The 20,849-nt window shown below is 36.5% G+C and overlaps 1 protein-coding gene across 1 annotated transcript in view; it reads right to left on the reverse strand.

The window, feature by feature from the left end:
* Positions 1–20,849, reverse strand: part of tgfbr1b (transforming growth factor, beta receptor 1 b) — a 79,067-nt gene that overhangs the window by 46,529 nt on the left and 11,689 nt on the right. Inside the window, exon 2 of the mRNA XM_073830351.1 lies at positions 488–733. Within this exon, the coding sequence (XP_073686452.1) occupies positions 488–733 (246 nt within the window). The remainder of the gene's footprint in view (positions 1–487; positions 734–20,849) is intronic.

Consider the following 20,849-nt stretch of genomic DNA (forward strand, 5'->3'; position numbering starts at 1 on the left):
TTTTAGTGTGAAATTACGGCATTTACCTGTAAATTTAAGTGAAAACCTTAAAATGTAAAACATTGCTACCGTATTTTTATGGTAAAATTCTGGCAACCACAGCTGCCAGTTTTTTACCATAAATTTTACGGATTTTTTTTTTTTTACAGTGTATTATAATTCTTAATTTCTTTGTTCTCAAACAGTAAACCATCATATTTTTATTTTGAAGAAAGCTACAGGAGCTCTTAAAGCGTCTGGTTTACGAACTGGTTTATAAATTCTTCTCATAGTGTTTGTGATGAAGGCTGCTGTGTGTTGTGTTCTCAAATAAATGCACATTTTAAAGCAGGAACTGAGATGAGTTCATGTGGAGAAACAAACGAGCCACTTTGAGACTCTGAAAACACTCATGAGCTGATATTGCAACCTCACACTTTTGAACCAGACGAGGCGCGGCGTGAAGCGTCTTTATTGAACACACACACATGCAGGGGCACATACTGACCTGGGAATGAGGAGAGGTCAGGGTTCTTGTTGCACCAGTCCGTGTCGCAGCACATGGGGTAGATGCCGGTGTCGTGTTTGGCGGAGGGCGCGCAGACGAAGGGCCGGTCGCGTGGGATCAGCTCGTTCTCGCTGATGCACCAGCTCTGCTGCGTGGTGACGCTGCCCGATTTAGTGATGGACACGTAACACAGGCCGTCCGTGGCACACGTGTGGTTCGGGCACCGGTGACAGTAGCATTGTAAGGCTGCAAACACACACAAACATCACATCAGCATCTCACCATTAAAATTAGACCTGCTGATTTAATGCATTATGTTTGCGAAATTAATGTATCTGTTCATCATCTCACACGGATGCAGTGTCTGATAGGAACATGATGCAGAATGCAGTTATTTGAGCCAAAAATTGAAGGACAAAAAAAACAAAACGCAATTCACCCTCTTAAACGATGGAAACACAATGCGTTAAAAGAGGCAGGGGTGTAAACCTTTGAACAGAATTAATTATTTTGCCTAAATATCTTTTTTTTCCCATTTAGTGCTGCCCTTCAGAAGCTACAGAAGACATTACTCTGATCTTCAAATTCAGCTCCTAATGCATGTTTTTTCCGTTCTGAGCATCAGTGAGTGTTTGAACTATACGTAAACGTCTTTTATGTGAATCTGATATCTTATTCAGGTCAGCACTAAATATAAAATAAAATGCATTTTGTATGATCCCTCTTGTTTTGGTGAAATAATTAACATTTTGCAGATTCTGAAAGGGGGATGTAAACTTTTGACCTCAACTGTATTTATATCACACCAGCAAGAGTGCTGTTTTTTCCAATATCTGCACCACTGCAAATGTGATTTTATACAACAGCTCTAGAAACCAGAAGTTCATTTTGTGTTGCAATTGAGTCAGAATATTGTTAATATGGTCTATTTTTGATCAATTTCACAAATCAAAACAGTTCCAACTAAAGCAAAGCAGAACTCTTGTTTGTTTCAGATCAACATACAGTGATGATTCGTTACTGAATGAATCTAGAGTTTTGAATTAATCAGATGATTCAGTGACTCATTCATAAAGACAATTATTGTTACTGAAAGAATCTAGTTTTAAATGAATCAAGTGAGTCAGTGATTCAGTGACTCATTCATAAAGACAGTTACTGTTACTGAATGAATCTACAGTTTGGATGAATCAAGTGAGTCAGTGATTCAGTGACTCATTCATAAAGACAGTTACTGTTATTGAATGAATCTACAGTTTGGATGAATCAAGTGAATCAGTGATTCAGTGACTCATTCATAAAGACAGTTACTGTTATTGAATGAATCTACAGTTTGGATGAATCAAGTGAGTCAGTGATTCAGTGACTCATTCATAAAGACAGTTACTGTTATTGAATGAATCTACAGTTTGGATGAATCAAGTGAATCAGTGATTCAGTGACTCATTCATAAAGACAGTCGCTGTTACTGAATGGATCTACAGTTTGGATTGAATCAAGTGAGTCAGTGATTCAGTGACTCATTCATAAAGACAGTTGCTGTTACTGAATGAATCTACAGTTTGGATTGAATCAAGTGAGTCAGTGATTCAATGACTCATTCATAAAGACAGTTGCTGTTACTGAATGAATCTACAGTTTGGATTGAATCAAGTGAGTCAGTGATTCAATGACTCATTCATAAAGACAGTCACTGTTACTGAATGAATCTAGAGTTTGGACTGAATCAAGTGAGTCAGTGATTCAATGACTCATTCATAAAGACAGTCACTGTTACTGAATGAATCTACAGTTTGGATTGAATCAAGTGAGTCAGTGATTCAGTGACTCATTCATAAAGACAGTTGCTGTTACTGAATGGATCTACAGTTTGGATTGAATCAAGTGAGTCAGTGATTCAGTGACTCATTCATAAAGACAGTTGCTGTTACTGAATGAATCTACAGTTTGGATTGAATCAAGTGAGTCAGTGATTCAGTGACTCATTCATAAAGACAGTCACTGTTACTGAATGGATCTACAGTTTGGATTGAATCAAGTGAGTCAGTGATTCAGTGACTCATTCATAAAGACAGTTGCTGTTACTGAATGAATCTACAGTTTGGATTGAATCAAGTGAGTCAGTGATTCAATGACTCATTCATAAAGACAGTTGCTGTTACTGAATGAATCTACAGTTTGGATTGAATCAAGTGAGTCAGTGATTCAATGACTCATTCATAAAGACAGTTGCTGTTACTGAATGAATCTACAGTTTGGATTGAATCAAGTGAGTCAGTGATTCAATGACTCATTCATAAAGACAGTCACTGTTACTGAATGAATCTAGAGTTTGGACTGAATCAAGTGAGTCAGTGATTCAATGACTCATTCATAAAGACAGTCACTGTTACTGAATGAATCTAGAGTTTGGATTGAATCAAGTGAGTCAGTGATTCAGTGACTCATTCATAAAGACAGTTGCTGTTACTGAATGGATCTACAGTTTGGATTGAATCAAGTGAGTCAGTGATTCAGTGACTCATTCATAAAGACAGTTGCTGTTACTGAATGAATCTACAGTTTGGATTGAATCAAGTGAGTCAGTGATTCAGTGACTCATTCATAAAGACAGTCACTGTTACTGAATGGATCTACAGTTTGGATTGAATCAAGTGAGTCAGTGATTCAGTGACTCATTCATAAAGACAGTTGCTGTTACTGAATGAATCTACAGTTTGGATTGAATCAAGTGAGTCAGTGATTCAATGACTCATTCATAAAGACAGTTGCTGTTACTGAATGAATCTACAGTTTGGATTGAATCAAGTGAGTCAGTGATTCAATGACTCATTCATAAAGACAGTCACTGTTACTGAATGGATCTACAGTTTGGATTGAATCAAGTGAGTCAGTGATTCAGTGACTCATTCATAAAGACAGTTGCTGTTACTGAATGAATCTACAGTTTGGATTGAATCAAGTGAGTCAGTGATTCAATGACTCATTCATAAAGACAGTTGCTGTTACTGAATGAATCTACAGTTTGGATTGAATCAAGTGAGTCAGTGATTCAATGACTCATTCATAAAGACAGTCACTGTTACTGAATGAATCTAGAGTTTGGACTGAATCAAGTGAGTCAGTGATTCAATGACTCATTCATAAAGACAGTTGCTGTTACTGAATGAATCTACAGTTTGGATTGAATCAAGTGAGTCAGTGATTCAATGACTCATTCATAAAGACAGTCACTGTTACTGAATGAATCTAGAGTTTGGATTGAATCAAGTGAGTCAGTGATTCAGTGACTCATTCATAAAGACAGTCACTGTTACTGAATGAATCTAGAGTTTGGACTGAATCAAGTGAGTCAGTGATTCAGTGACTCATTCATAAAGACAGTCGCTGTTACTGAATGAATCAGTGGTTTGAACAAATCAGTTGAATGAATGATTCAATGACTCATTAAGACAATGACTCACCACAACCTACTGGCACTTTAATATTATATTTAGAGTATTTAATATTTAAATATTTATTTCAAAACAAAATTAATACCCATTTATTATCATTTTTGAAGCGATGTTGAAGAATACAGTTTGTTCAATGCTTTTCTCATTTAACACAATAATGACTTTAAATCATCTTCCGGGAGGTAATTTCTCACTCTTAAATAGATATGAGATTAATTAATTGGCACATCATGTAATAATTATATATATATATATATAAAACCTCAGAGGAACTCAGTCTGAACACAATCATTGTCATTCTGATAAATGTTTCCAATGGAACACATGAGATGGTGCTCTAGTGTGCAGTCAGCAGTGTTCAGATTGAATTGTCCTGAAACAGCAGCACAGATTTTCTGCTGATTGGCCAAAATCTGTCTTTTCACAAGAGAAATCAAACCTTCTGGTCCTGACAGACTGTCATTAGCATCAGCAGCGTTCAGACCGCCGTCTCCTCATCAACAAACATATGATGGCCGGCGTCCAGAAAACAACCCATCTGTACACAGGGGTCACCCACGGCCCTTCTAGACCACACCAGGATCAGGAGGTTTATCTAAAACCAAACCACACAGTCCAGCATTGGATGCATCTGTCTGAAAATGTGCTAAATTTTCAATGCATTGTTCATTATTATTATTATTATTATTATTTTTGCAAAATACAATTCTTGACCTACTCTCCACTGTAAAACCTTATCCGTCTGTTACAGTGTAAACAGAGGACCATTGCACTGGTTATTTAAAAAAAAAAGAGAGGTCTAAAATTTACATCCCTCCTTTCAGAATCTGCAAAATGCTCATTATTTTACCAAAATAAGAGGGATCATACAAAATGCATGTTATTGTTTATTTACATGTTTACATATAGTCCACAAGAGAAAATAATAGTTGAATTTAGTGATAGTTGTTCATGAGTCCCTTGTTTGTCCTGAACAGTTAAACTGCCTGCTGTTCTTCAGAAAAATCCTTCAGCTCCCACAGATTCCTTGGTTTTCCAGCATTTTTGTGTATTTGAACCCTTTCCAACAATGACTGTATGATTTTGAGATCCATCTTTTCACACTGAGGACAACTGAGGGACTCATATGCAACTATTACAGAAGGTTCAAACACTCACTGATGCTCCAGAAGGAAACACCATGCATTAAGAGCCGGGGGTGAAAACTTTTGGAATTTGAAGATCATTTGAAGCTTATTTTGTCTTCTGGGAAATGGCAGTACTAAATGAAAAAAACATGATATTTAGGCAAAATAAGAAAAATGTACACATCTTCATTCTTTTCAAAAGTTTTCACCCCCGGCTCTTAATGCATGTTTTTTCCTTCTGGAGCATCAGTGAGTGTTTGAACCTTCTGTAATAGTTGCATATGAGTCCCTCAGTTGTCCTCAGTGTGAAAAGATGCATCTCAAAATCATACAGTCATTGTTGGAAAGGGTTCAAATACACAAAAATGCTGGAAAACCAAAAAAACAGATATTTCTGATGAACAGCAGGCAGTTTAACTGTTCAGGACAAACAAGGGACTCATGAACAACTATCACTAAACAAAACACACAGCTGTGGATCATTCAGGTGACAACTCAGTAGAATCAAGTGTAAATAAACTTATGTAAAATTCAACTATTATTTTCTCTCGTGGACTATATGTAAACATCTTCTAGGTTGTTTTAGCTCGGGTCAGTACTAAATAAACAATAACATTGTTTTTGCATTTTGTATGATTTGCTTATTTTGGTAAAAATTATTTTGAGCTCAACTGTATTTCAGAAACTTGAGCACAGCCGTCTCTCTCTCAGTGGTAATTCTGCAAACTGTCAAACAGCTGAAGTGCAGCACACTAATTAAACAGCTGCAGCTAAAAATATCGAAACTTGAAGAACAAACAAAAATAGTTGATCTCACAAACGGAATATTCAAGCATCATGACTGTCTGTAACAGATGTGTGTGTGTGTGTGTGTGTGTGTGTGTGTGTGTGTGTGTGTGTGTGTGTGTGTGTCATAGCGCTGCTCTCACTGACATGAGACACAAACACGGATGCGCTCTGCATGTGTGTGTGATTTGCATGAGGCACAGACGGGTTCAGGTCAGGTGATTCCTGCTGCTGCTGATGATGGTGAGTGTTTCTGTCCTGTTCTGTCATATCGACCCCGACTGAAAACCCCAGTCTGTGACAGCAGTGTTTGCTCATGAGGATCCACACACAGACCATCAGACACCACACTTACAGTCTCAGCCCACTCACAGATCACTGTATGGAAACACACTCAAGACAAGAGCTGAAGAAAACAACTCAAATGTTTCACAATGAAAATGTGTGAGACGGGTGTCTAACCCTAACCTCTATTTCCTCTAAATGTACAGATAATGTTCTCACCCCAATGTCATCCAATATATTCATGCCTTTCTCTCTTCAGTCGTACAGAAATTGTGTTTTTTGAGGAAAACCTTTCAGGAGTGTTCTCCATATAGTGGACTTCTATGGTGCCCCGAGTTTGAACTTCCAAAATGCAGTTTAAATGCAGCTCTGCCCTCCAAAGGTAAAGCGCAGTAACTACACATTTGGTCAACATTTAATTAAGGCTTAAAATGGACTTTGTGACAAGTGTTTTGTCTTGTGGCAAAGTCTCTTGGTTAAGTTTTGTCCCGTTTCAGAGAAACGACAGCGTCAACATGTTTGACTAACTGATGTAAAAAATGTAAAGGCATTTTTCTCAGTTTCAGTGATGGCGTAGTTACTGCACTTTGCCTTTGGAGGACAGAGCTTCAACGATCCCAGCTGAGGAAGATGTGTCTTATCTACAGAAACAATTGGCCATTTTCTAAAAAAATATATAATTTTTAACCTCGTCTTGTTTACATTAGGGCTGGGAGATATGAACCTAAAATCAAAACCTCTATTTATTGAAAACTTTAAATCGATTATAATTTTATTTTTTTGCATTTATTTATTTATTTTTGCTCTCATAGTTCATTAATGGTTTGTACTGTACACTCAACTATTAAAAGTAGGCTTTTTTCTAATGAAAGAGTGCATTTCTTTGTGATTTTCAATAATTGAAGAAAACCCACCATTTATGGTTATTTGTTGAACATTTCAGACAATTAGAATCAAAGCTTGCTTAAAATGAAGACGACTTATGAACAAAAGTGACATTTCAGTTTTATTGTAAAAAGCAGGTTTTCCTAAATAACTGAAAACAGCTTTCTTATTTAAAAAAAATTAATGAATATTGCCATGACAAAAGTAGAAAGCAACCAGCATCTCTTGCAAACAAAATACATTTTTTTATATTTTTAATAGAGGAAATGTCAGGCATAGGGGGGGCTTGCAAAGTTTACCAGAGAAAGAGGGGGCGCTGGTGTAAAAAAGGTTGAGAACCCCTGTAATAAACTAATATGTTGCATGTAAGGTGTCATGAGCAACATGTCTAAACATCTGCAGTTGGTTCACCACGTCGAAATAAAAGAAAATCATTTTTGCTTGTTATTTGAGCTGAAACTAATGGCACTGAAAATAGACATGTTTGATATATTAATGTTTGACTTTTGTTGTTGTTGTTGTTTACTAAATTGGAATCGAAACTGGAAATCGAAAAGAATCTGATCTGAAGCAAATAAATAAATAAATATTTTAACACTCCACTCTTTAACAAAAAAAAAAAAAACTAAATAACCAACATGGGAAAATTACATCGGTAGGAGGTTCTGACTTTCAGTTATAATTTCTTTTCAATTAATCATCCAGCCCTACTTTACATGTATGGAAACAGGCAAAAAAGGTCAAATGCCTCTTACAAAAAAAGGTAAAACAGTGATGTAGGACGATTTTAAAGTTGGAGGAGAAAATGAGATGGGAGTATTTCAACATCCCCTCACCGTCTTGAACTGGAATACACAGAGTACACACAGAGCTAGACAAGATGAGCATTTTAGGTTCAAAAGTATACAATTTTTAATTTTCTTTAGAAAATAACTGATCGTTTCTCTAGATTCTAGACCCTTCTTCCTCATCTGGGATCGTTTAGAGTCCTTTGAAGCTGCATTTAAACTGCATTTTGGAAGTTCAAACTCAGGGCACCATAGCAGTCCACTATATGGACAAATGTTTTCCTCTAAAAACTATTTCTTTACGACTGAAGAAAGAAAGGCATAAACATCGTGGATGACAAAGGGGGCGAGTACTTGATCTGTGCATTCCTTTAATTCTTAAATTTGAAAAGAAACAATAAAAGAAACATGTCAAACTAGTTTTACTGACATTATAATCTAAGTCTGTGTCTGCGGTCAGGATATCCTCACAGTCCTGTCACGAGAAGGACACGGTAACCTCCATAAATTGTAAATTCATCTAAGACCAGCATCACAGTGGAGGAAGAGCTCTTTCCCCGAACCTCTGTGAATGTGAAGCATAAGTGGTGTGAGCGTTTGTCGCTCTGGTGTGCTACAGACGAGACAGACGGAGAGGAAAGAGGAAAATTAGAGGCGTGACGTGAGTCCGGGTGGAGCACGACTGAGCAAAACCACAAACTACAGTAAAAGCAGCAGCACAGCATTTCTGAGCGTCTAGACGCCTGCGAGAGCTGCACACGCTGCCCACTTTCAGTATCACGTCTCTCTGAACAATCAGGAAGTTCACACGAGCTCTGCTGCCTTTAGCACATGACGACACAAACGCTGCACAAAAAGACTGTTTAGTCTAGTCTAGTGTTCAGATATGACTAGTAGATTCCCACACCAGCTGAACGTTTGTGTGTGAAAACACTGAGAGTGACTGAATCCGTGATGTGAAGTGTTAGAGCCGCAGGAATGCACTCCAGCACAGAGTTGTTCACAAACGGCTTCACTGGAGCATCTGGAGCTCAGCTGAGTGAGCCTTAATGGCAGTGCTCTTCATCATCACTGCACTCCTCATCCTCCTCAGCAGCACAATATTAGACACACATACAGTCACCAGAGAACAAATCAGATTACAGGACTCCAATCCGGCCAAAGTAATATCACACTGATATCTGATCATTTCATTACAGCTCTAAAGAGGAAAACACAAGCAGGTTTTGAGCATGAGGAAATCACCCAGCTGCTGTAACTCAGTCAAACCCCTCAAATGCATCCAGAATGAAGAGATGTGCAAAAAACATCTTACAAACCGATTGGTCAAAGGCTTACGTGAATGACTGTTCAGCATGAAGGACATCCTATATAACCACTAGACTGCTTTTGAGTTCATCTGACCCTCAAAACACAGAGTTATTCCAACAGCTTCATGGAAAAACTTTTTTTTTTTAATTCAAAAAGTCTGGAAGCAACAGCCAAAGGAAAAATACAATTAGTACAATATACACTGCTGCTCAAATGTTTGGGATCAGTAAGATTTGCAATGCTTTTTAAAGGTGACTTTTCTGCTCGTCAAGACTGCGTTCATTTAATTAAAAATACCAAAAAAACAAAAAAAAAATGTTAATGCAATTTAAAATGGTGGTTTTCTATTTAAAAAATAAAAATAAAATATATATATATATATATACACACTTTTTAACCTTGTCTTGTTTACATTAGGGCTGGGCGATATGAACCTAAAATCAAAACCTTGATTTATTGAAAACTTTACCTTGATTATGATTATTTTATTTTTGCATTTATTGATTTATTTTTGCTCTCATAGTTCATTAATGGTTTGTACTGTACACTCAACTATTATTATTTTTTTCAAATGAAAGAGTGCATTTCTTTGTGATTTTAAAATAATTGAAGAAAACCAACTATTTATGGTTATTTGTTGAATATTTCAGACAATTAAAAACAAAGCTTGCTTAAAATGAAGACGACTTATGCACAAAAGTGACATTTAAGTTTTCAGCTTTCATTTTTTTGCAAGCAAAATACATTTTAATTGTTTTCATGTAAAAACTAGAAAAACAGTGTGTATCTTATTTAAATTACTATTATTTTAAATGATGCAATGTAAAAAAATAGAAAATAATAAATTGCATCTCCTGTAAACAGCAGCATGTAAAAAAGTTTCTTTTAATGCACCACTGACGTGGTGCTCACACTCAGAAATAATATTTTGTATTCAAAAAGTGTGTGTTTATTTAATTAAAAATACAGAAAAAAAACTGAAATGTTAATGCAATTTAAAACGGGGGTTTTCTAGTTTAATATACTTTAAAATGTAATTTATTCCTGTGATCAAAGCTGTATTTCCAGCATCATTACTCCAGGCTTCAGTGTCACATCATCCTTCAGAAATCATTCTAATATCCTGATTACTTTTATTATCAGTGTTGGATTCTTTGATGAATAAAACGTGAAGCGGCAGTGTATATCACAAATATGAAAGCCACAGGACAAAAATAAATATAAAAAGGTAAATTGCAGCTTTATCTCGCAATATAGGCTAAGGTGCAATTATATATCTGAATTTAGATGCGTTCTTGTCATTCTGAAAAGAGCAACATCCAAAGTCAGAATTTTTAGAAACATTTCTTATTCTGTGGCAGAAACAAAAAACAGACCTGTTCAATATAAACTCAGGAAAATTGCAAGAAAAACATCTGAATTGAAGATAAAAATTCACAGTTTACCTTTTTTATTTTTCCATTTACAGATAAATGTAACAAAGTAGTTACTCATTTGTAAAGAGTAGCTTAATAAATTTTAAATTCTACAAATTATAAAAATAAAGTATTTCATTGTTACGTTTAACAAATTAAGCATGAATTTAAAGTGCATCTATTTAGACAGTGGTTTATTTATATTCTCATCTTTTAAATAACACACTAATAATTTTAAAAAGTAATAGATATAAAATGCATTTATTTTGCACTAAGTATAGTTCAAGTCTATTAACATATTTCCTTAAACTGCTTGAGACTTACTAACAGAAAAATTGGAATGAAACTTTAACATAATGCACATTTCTTAATATTAAGTCTAAAATGTTTTTATAATGTTTTAATGGATTGTATGATCTTTAAAAAAAAAATTCATTTAAATGCTAAATATTTAAGGTGTACCTCAAGTATAAACCAATCAAATATACTCAAGTATGTCTTTAGTTGAATTTCAGCACTACTTCCACACAATTAAAGTGCATTAAGCACAAAATTAGTTGTTCCAAGTTAGCAGACTTTAAATATACCAGTATAGTATATTAAAAGTACAATTGCAGGGTTTTATTATATCGGGGACATATCTTATTTTCAAGTGTCAATCAGTTCATTTTTAAAAGCACTACATGTCATCAACATGTTCATTTAAGTACCACTTAAAGATTCAAGATCAATATGGCTTTCTCATCTCTACTAGAGCCTGAACTATCCCAGCAGGCACACAATGTCATAAGACGTTAATATTAGGTTAGATTTAGGTTGTGACGTCAGGTGATCAAAATTCAATGTCTAGCCAACGTCTAAGGACAACGTTATTTTGTCGTCCAATAAAGACGTCAAATGACGTTGATATCTGGTTGATTTTAGGTTGTGTTTGGAAAGTGACCAAAATCCAACGTCGAGCCAATATTGATGTCAAATACTGGCCTTTATTCATCAGGTATGGCAACCAAGAGTACAATGTCAATCTGACGTCACGTTGACGTCCTGTGCCTGCTGGGATATGACAAGACACACTAATAAAATGGTTTTGTGGCTGAATCTTGACATTTATGTGGATATCTGAGCTCATGTGCAAGACTTATCAGGCATCAATGTTCACAAGTGCAAGAATCCTTCAGAAGGTTCTCAGACGTCTTTATAAAAGCCCATGCTGCAGGAAATCTCAGGGGAACACCAGAAAATATATAATTGTCCAGCCGTCAGAGGTGAACGCGGCTGTGAGGAGCGCTGGAGGTGAAGAGGCTGATACAGAGGGACAGGACTGATGGATGAGAAAGAGATGGAGACTGAATGAGCTCCACCCTGACAAACAACCATCTACAGCCTCACCGCCGCTGCCAGGACACAGCCAAACAACACACGGGCCAATGAGGGCTTTCTGTCGGATCACCGCCACAAACACACACGCCAATGGGGAATGCGAACAAACACGAGCACGAGGAGGAGACGGCGTTGAGCAAAGGTGAGGTGTGTCGACTGAACAGCTGCGTTCTCGGTGCATTCGCTTCCATTTGCGATGCAGAGCGCTGGGGTTATCCTCCGCTACTTACTTAAGAAAAGAAGAAACCTTGAAAAAGCTGAGGACCTGTATGACAGTCAAGGGCAGCAGGACTTGAGCTGTTTGAATTCCATGTGTTTCTCAAGGTTTCTCTATTCTCTCAAACAGCCTTGAACACTGAGAGCAATTATAGTCATTCAGACACCTTTGGATTTGAAAAATAAGCGACGTGGGTTTGATAGAACAAGAAAGGCAATGGAGCCGTAAGTGTGTGCTTCCCGCTGGCTAAACAATCCCTAGGATATCGCCGCTAAATGCAATGCTTTTAATGGTGGTCTGACATTTCTGCTCCTTTATTGAACACATGCTTTGACTGAACAGAAACCAAAACAAAAACAATACAAGTACAAATGAAACAAAACACAAGCATAATAAATAAACAGGCAAAAAACTAACTGAAATAAATACAAAATAAACCATAAAAATACAAACCTAAAAAAAAAAATAAAAAAAAAATTTAAGCATGAAACAAAACCAAAACCAATACCAGCACAAAATAAACCAAAACAAAACAAGCATAAAAATTTGGGCTGGGTAAAAAAAAAAATCGTTTCTCCGATTTTAATCGATCTTCAGTTTAACGCAATGATATCAATTCGGGAAATCCCCGAATCGATTCTTAATGCGCGTGCTTCACGTAAGAGGATATGAATATTCACCTCTCCTCCTGAAGGTGTCACCATCAGCTGCTTTTTTTGAACAAAAATCTGGTGATCAAAAATGATTCGGCTGTTGTTAAGAACTGTTAGTTTTATTGACAGTTAGAATGTTTTGTATACGCAGACAAGGGCTTTATGATGGGCCTGTTTTGAACGTTTTGAATTTAGAAAAAAATTTTATTGCTTAAACATGTTTGAAGATCTTAATAGATTTCACTGTTGCACATTTACAGTCTTTTGATTTTTTTACAGTAATGTGCATTTTGCAGTTTGTTTACATGGTGTACAATGGACGCACATATTTATGACTTCTTGTTACAGTGTTCATTTAAAATAAAAGTTGTTTAAAATAAACAACTGTGTGCACCCTATTATTAATGTAGATGTGTATTTCAGTAATAAACTTAAGTGCAGAGTTTCAGTTACCAGCATTTATATCAAAATATGGATCCCATGTCTGCAAAACTAACATTTTAAATTAAACATAGATAGCTAATCGATATTGAATTGAATCGAATCAAAATCGAAATCATAAAAATAAGAATCGAATCGAAGAATCGGTCACAATACCCAGCCCTAATAAAAATGAACAAGCAAAAAACAACCTGAAATATGCACAAAATGAATGAAAAAACAAAACAACCTAAAAATAAATAAAAAACAAAAACAAACCAAATACAATTCAAGCACAAACCAAACCAAAATAAGCACAAAACAAACCAAATACAACCTAAAAACTAAACAAGCCCAAACAAATAAAAAAGAAAAACAAACCTAAATAAGCACAACATGAACAAAAAACAACCTAAAACAAGCCTAAACAAATAAAAAACAAAAATGCAAACCAAACCAAAAACAATACCAGACAAAATAAACAAAAAAAAAACAACCTGTAATATGTACAAAATGAATAAAAACAAAACAACCAAAAAAACAACTGAAGCAAGAAACACACCAAACTAAAACAAGAACCAAACAAACCAAACCAAAAACAGATCAAATAAAAAAAACTAAAAAAAAACTAAAAACAAGCCAAACACAAAATAAATCCAGCATAAAACATGAAAATACAGCAAAACAAACCAAAAATAGCACAAAATAAAAGAAATACAACCTAAAAACTAAACAAGCCCAAACAAATAACAAAAAATGCAAACCAAAACAAAAACAATTCCAGCACAAAATAAACTAAAACCCAAAAACTAAATCTAAATAAGTGTTGTTTTTGAGCAGCAGCGGGTAACAAAGAGAAACAAAAAACACATCCGTAAGCTTTGATTATTTGTTAACTCTACATCTGACAAACAAGGGAAACACATTTCCTTTACACAATCTCAGCACAAATGATCCTTTGTGGTCTGTTTGGTGCTATAAAGCTTACGATGAAGGAATACCCATAGAGAAATAACCACAGCTTTAGGATAGTGTTGATTATGAAGCGTAATCCTAATGTCTGATTGGGAATTTGCTGATTTCTACAGTAAAACCTCTCAAAATGGAGTCCGGTGGCGGCGAGCGTTTCTCTTTGTCTGCGCCGGCTCTCTTTTGTTTCAGCGAGTCTGTCAGCATCCGCAGGTAAACACAGCCGAGTCAACGAGTGCAGCCCTCACATATTCATATGTATTTATACATCCCCAGCAACAGGGCTGTCACTGTAGCAAAGACGTGGCCTTATTCACGAGCCGCGTTTATTTACGAGGACACAGGTGGGTGATTCTCGGAGGAGGAGATCGTCTCAAGGCTCTGCCAACAGCGCTGAGCGGATTCTGCCGTTTGCTCTTCACGTGTGCTTTACAGACGGAGGACAGCGTGTGCTCGCACACCAATATCAAACACGATCCAGTGCCCATGACACAGACAGGATATTTTGTCTGGTGGAAATACACTGACACAAGGAAGCCCAGTCTGAATGAATGTCTTGATTGCATATGGGAGGGGAAAAACAGTCTAGTAGAGCTACAATCTGCCTAAATCAAGCCGAACATTAGCAGTAGTGAGGCGGACTAGTGTTTGCATGCTTAGTTTCCATATTTAGTGCTGCTGTCTTAACTCATGTGCTGTTAAACACAGTTTGCACAGCAAAAACTGATGCAAATATTGTTAGTGTTTTAGGAAGGTAAATTGGTCAATTATGATTTCATGTTGACTTTACTAATAATGAACAATGTTTTCAATATGAATGTATTAGATGTATTTGAGCAGAAGTATCACTGTAATGTCTCTGATCCGTCATCCAGTATCAGCGCTATCGGCCTGAATGGATCTCGCACGTTCACAGACGTGTGTAAACACTGACTCAGAGTTTGGCTCTGGTGAGCTCTTGGTCTGGAGGACGCCGCTGCTCCAAAGGCAGGGCTATTTTGGGAAGGGTCCGCAAACTGAGATGGGCGCTGCCGTGAGGAGGAGCGGGACAATGACTCACACACGACCAAAACAAAACCTACAGCCAAAATCAACCAGGGAATGTGGAATCAGAATGCACAGTATTACTCAAGGACATTATTCCAGAGTATTACTCCAGAAAATTGATCCAGCACATTACTTTCAGGGTATTTCTCCAACACATTCTTTCAGAGTACTGCTTCAGTGCATTGCTCCAGGGTATAACTCCACAATATTACTCCAGTGCATTGAAGTAATGTGCTGGAGTAATATGCTGAAGCAGAGTATTACTCCGGTGCATTACTCCAGAGAATTGATCCAATGCATTATTCTACAGTTTTACTCCAGAACATTACCTTCAGAGTATTGCTCTAATGCATTACTCCAGAATATTGCTGCAGTACATTGCTCCAGCGCATTACTCGCATGCATAGCTCCAGAGTGTTACTGCAGCGCATTGCTTTAGTGTACTTCAGAACATTACTTTCCAGAGTATTGCTACAACGCATTGCTACAGAGTATTACTCTAGCACATTGTTGCCAGTATTACTTCCAGTGCGTTTGAACAATTTATAATGTTTCCTGAGGTGCACTTATAAGCCTTTATTTTTCCATTGCAAATGATCATAATTTATATATGAAGGGTAATTTTCTCGCCTGATTTTAGTCTCCGATTTCAAAGCTGAGTTTGAATGGGCATATCCGCTGTCAGACTCAGTGGAAACGCCCACTGATGTGATTGGCTGTTAAGAGTGCACCGAGTTGCAAACCCTAGCGTTTCAGAAAAGTAGAAAACAACAATTCATATTTTAAACTGGGAAGATAGTCGTGAGTTCAGAAACTTGCAGTATGTTTTCAGTTATTGTGGAGTAACCTCTCATATGTCTAAATATCAAGAACATTTTGAATCTCCATTTCTCGAGCCCTTTAAGAGCGCCCGCTGAAACAGCCTGAGAGGAATACTTTAATTATGTTACGGAATAAAACAGATCATTTCATTACTTTGCCATTCATGAAAAGCACGCAATTTTGAGTCACTCAACTCAATAATGCTTTCAATTAACCCAATTCTATCTGATTAGGAGCATCTAAGCCATTTATAAATGGACGGGAACGGGGCCGACTCAAATGTCTGCAGGATTTCAGTCTCAGAAATCAAAAGGATGGAAGCGGTTTCATCTAATGCCAAACACAAAGCAAGGAAGAAGAAAAAAAACTCAAGACAATGACTAGTGATTTTGAGAATCAATGGCAATTGGATTTCGCATCTTTGGAGCCTTTGGCTTAAAGCTCTAATGCAGTAATTGAATGATCCGGCATTGAAAGCCAAGTGCTATTCAATGTCTCTTCGGCAGAGAGGGAGAAAGCCAGAGAAAGCGCCCGCGTGTTCTCGGCCGCCAAGGCAATTCATTGGTGTAATCCAAGCACGCAGCCGAGAGTTCAATGAATCGGTGTGCTGTTTGTTCACCGTCCCTTTAGTTCTCTCAACGGCAGACAGGGGATCGATTGAAGAGCGTGTCGAGTTTTCAGAGCCAAGATAATTAATCTTCATCTGGATGTAAATTGGTAAAGTGGTTGGGTGGGTTGGTTAGCATTCCTGACAACAAATCTCACTCGATTAAGCTTGAAACACAGAATCTGAGCCAAGACTCTACCAAACGGGGAAAAAAAGACTGAATATGAATGTCAGAATCAAACAGCATCCATTTTACATCCGTAATTTGGCACAATCATTAAACTGGAGTTAGATTGGATGTTTTTGCCAAAATACTCACACTAAGCCTCACACATTATATGTGAGCCTGGACCACAAAACCAGTGTTGTTTTCGTCAACGATGACGATGACAAAATCATTTCGTTGACTCCACTTTTTTTCATGACGATAACGAGACGATGACGAGATAGAAATGGCTCGTTGACTAAAACATGACGAGACGTGTGTGAGTTTTCGTTGACGAGACAAGAATAGACGAAAGTGTTAGCGGGTGGTCTGTCAGACGTTTAAAATGCATGACATTTCCGCTTATTGTGCATGCCAATTAAAACTTAAAAAGTATCTGCCGCTATGGAAAGCCGTTTTAGCATTAAATACTCTTTGCTATACTAGTATTGCAAGCCGTTTTAGCATTCCATCCTTGTTTGTCTTTTATGTTCTAAAACATTCCTTCATTATTGTAATTATTGGTGAAAATAGTCGATCCGGAGGCTCACATTGTGTTAAACTATAGATCTGCTATTTTCACAACTTATAAGTGACACTACCCAACAGCAAAATACTTACTGACCTACATTAATTTGTTAAAAGGCTTCTTTTTTTCCTTTTTTTGACTAAAACTAGACTAAAACCTTTTTGACTTTTTGTCGACTAAAATTGGACTAAAAATATCACATATAGAAGTGACTAAAACTAAGAAGCATTTTAGTCCAAAAGACTAAGACTAAGACTAAATCTAAGATGATTGTCAAAAACAACACTGCACAAAACCAGTTATAAAGGTAGATTTTTTCAAATTTAGATTTATACATTAGAAAAATATCTGAAATCTGAGGGCGCCCAAAAAAACCTCCAAAAAATCGTCTTTAAAGTTGTCCAAATGAAGTTCTTAGCAATGCATATTACTAATCAAAAATTAAGTTTTGATATATTTATGGTAGAAAATTTACTAAATATCTTCATGAAACATGATCTTTACTTAATATCCTAATGATTTTTGGCATAAAATCAATCATTTTGACCCATACAATGCATTTTTGGCCATTGCTACAAAAATACCTGTGCTACTTAAGACTAGTTTTGTAGTCCAGGGTCCGTATTCATAAAGATTCTAAGAATCCTCTCAGAAAGCTTTTATTTTAGCTTAAAAACTCCTACGTAGGAGTTTTAGCTTAAGAGTGATTCAGGATCAATCTAAGAGCAACTCTGAGCAAAGAAAAGACAAAAACTTTTATCTTAGTGTGGAGGCGGGGTTAACCCCGTTGCTAGCGATGACACAGCATTTTAAAGACTGTGATTGGTTGGTTGTCCAAGAAGGAAATAAAAGAGTACTTTTAAGTGTAGGGTCTAGTTTAAGCCTTCACTTTGAAATTATAGGCATCATTTTTCCTGTTTTACCGCAACACACATATTATGTAAGTTTATATATTTTATATGTTTATATATATTTTTGTTTACCACGCTGTTAATGTTGTATTTAATGTATTTGATAGGTAATGAACAGCAGCACATTAAGGTTGTGAAAGTGCTGTAATTGTTTCTGTGATCTCTTTGCTTATAGAACATACCCAAATTATTACTGCTGCATAGTTGCATTGTTTCCAGTTGCCAAATAAGTTTATGTAATAAATGTAGTGATTTCTTCCATTTCTGCACTGTCAGAGATGTTAGCATGTCTCTAACAAAATAAGTCTCAAACATTATCTCTGCACAATCTCATGTGTAGCATCAGTGAAATCACTGTCATGCATTGTGTGCAAATATTGCATTGCCCTCCTCATGTTTTGTCAGTGTTATCCACTGCTAAAGAAACTCTTAAGCCTCTTAAAAGTCCTCTTCCCTACTCCTAACAATTTGGACCTTAAGACCTCTTTTAAGGGTTAAGATTCTTTCTGAATTACTTTTTTCTTTACTAGGATCTTTTCTTTAATTTTAAGGGAAAACGCCCACTTTTCTAAGAATTCTCTTAGAATTTTGTCACTAGGAGCAACTCTTTGCACTAAGATTCTTTATGAATACGGGCCCTGGGTCACATAAGAAATAAAATCAGTTTATGGTGACAAATTAAGAATCTGTTTTAACCAAATCAAAAAAAAAAAAAATATTGGAACCTTGGGAACAATTTCTTAATCATGCACAATATGAAGATTAAATTTCCCCATTGATTAAATTGTATGCTGTATTTAAATGGACTAATCCCCTATTAAAGTCACCAATAAACAAACATGAAACTGTCATCTGTTCTACTTTGATATTCGCCACAGTAATGAGTGATTGATTATCACCCCATGTATTACAGACAGTCCAAAGAACAGAAAGAATACTACAGCATTACTGTGGTACAACTCTACAAACCATATTTACCTGCTACAAATCCAAAAAAACATGGAGACATTGGTCTCATTAATTTTGTGGTGCAAGTTCAGACTGATTTCTCTTGCTAATATTTAGTTCTAAGTGATGGTGAAACACTCATGCAGGTACTAGGCACAGCTGTTTCTGCAAAGCCCATAATCCATCTTAATATTTCAAAGCCTATCATGAAGACAGACTGTTGTAGGTTAAACACCAGATCAGACTGTGTGCAAATAAACACACAATGAAGCTGCAGACTCAAATCACAGCTGTAGAAAACACCAGAGTTTGGAGCTAGTGACTCATTCACAGCAGTATACAGTCGTGTTTCAAATGCTAAACATACACAACGGGACATTTCCAGCGTAGAAAGCATCTGACTGGACAACAAAATAAGAGAGATGGACATTTTAGTGTAGAAAGTAGGGCTGGGCGATTTGGCCTAAAATCAAAATCTCGATTAATTGAACATATTAACCCGATTACGATTAATGAACAATTATTTTATTCATTAATAAACTTATATTTAATTATATTTAAATAATTTTTTTTTTTTGCCCTCATAGTTCACTGACACGTTTTGTACAGTAAATATGCTCACATATTACAAGTGAGAGATTTTTGAATGAAGGGTGCACACACTATCTACTATCTATGATTATTTATTGAACATCAGTGTTGAACAACTGAAATAAAAGCACACATTGCTTAAAACGAAAAGTCACATTTTTCTTAAACTAGCGAAAATAAATAACTTGCACGTTTGGAAACAAAATAAATTATTTAGTAAATTAATAATAAATATTAAAAGTAGAAAATAAGCAGTATCTCTTCTAAAATTACTCTTGTATATCCTGTAAATACTTTTTACTGTATAAATACTGCTTAAGCTGTCCATCGACATGTCGGAGGAATAACGTAACGTAACGGAGCAGGGTCATGTGACTCCACACGCAGTAGTGTTTTTAAAGGGAAAGTAATTGAAATAATTGACCTGGAAAAATTTGATCGATTATAGGTTCTGAATGTCGATTTCGATTACTTTTCGATTAATCGCCCAGCCCTAGTAGAAAGCACCTGATTGGACAACAAAATATGTGGGCGGGACGTTTCCAGTGTAGAAAACATCTAATTAGACAAAAAAATATATATATATAAAAAAACAATGTCGTGTAGGAGGCCTTATCAATATTTCTGCTGGAAGAGAACGACTGAAATGTTAAAAACCATTTAAGATGACTTTTGTCAGCATCTAGGAGTAAACAGACAGACAGCTCATAAATCTGCCTTTAAAGTGAAGGTTGAAAATGCTGAGTCTATCCAAAGCTAACAGTGTGTGCCCAGACTCCAAACAGCACAAGGGAAGCGCTCCAGAGCCGTCCGGAGTGATTTAACACAGGAAAGAGGCGGAAGGTGAGCTGTGCATCATGTGGGTTCCTCATCAAAGAAAGGCTCCTCGCGCTCACCTTCCGCGTGCAGCGGAATTAATTACGCCGCGTTTCCTGGCAACGCAATCCTGCAGCCGGCGGCTCGCGGGGAGGAGCGTGAGCGTCACACACACACACACACACACACACACAC

This window comes from Garra rufa, chromosome 24 (genome assembly GCF_049309525.1).
Source record: "Garra rufa chromosome 24, GarRuf1.0, whole genome shotgun sequence".
Lineage (NCBI taxonomy): Eukaryota > Metazoa > Chordata > Actinopteri > Cypriniformes > Cyprinidae > Garra > Garra rufa.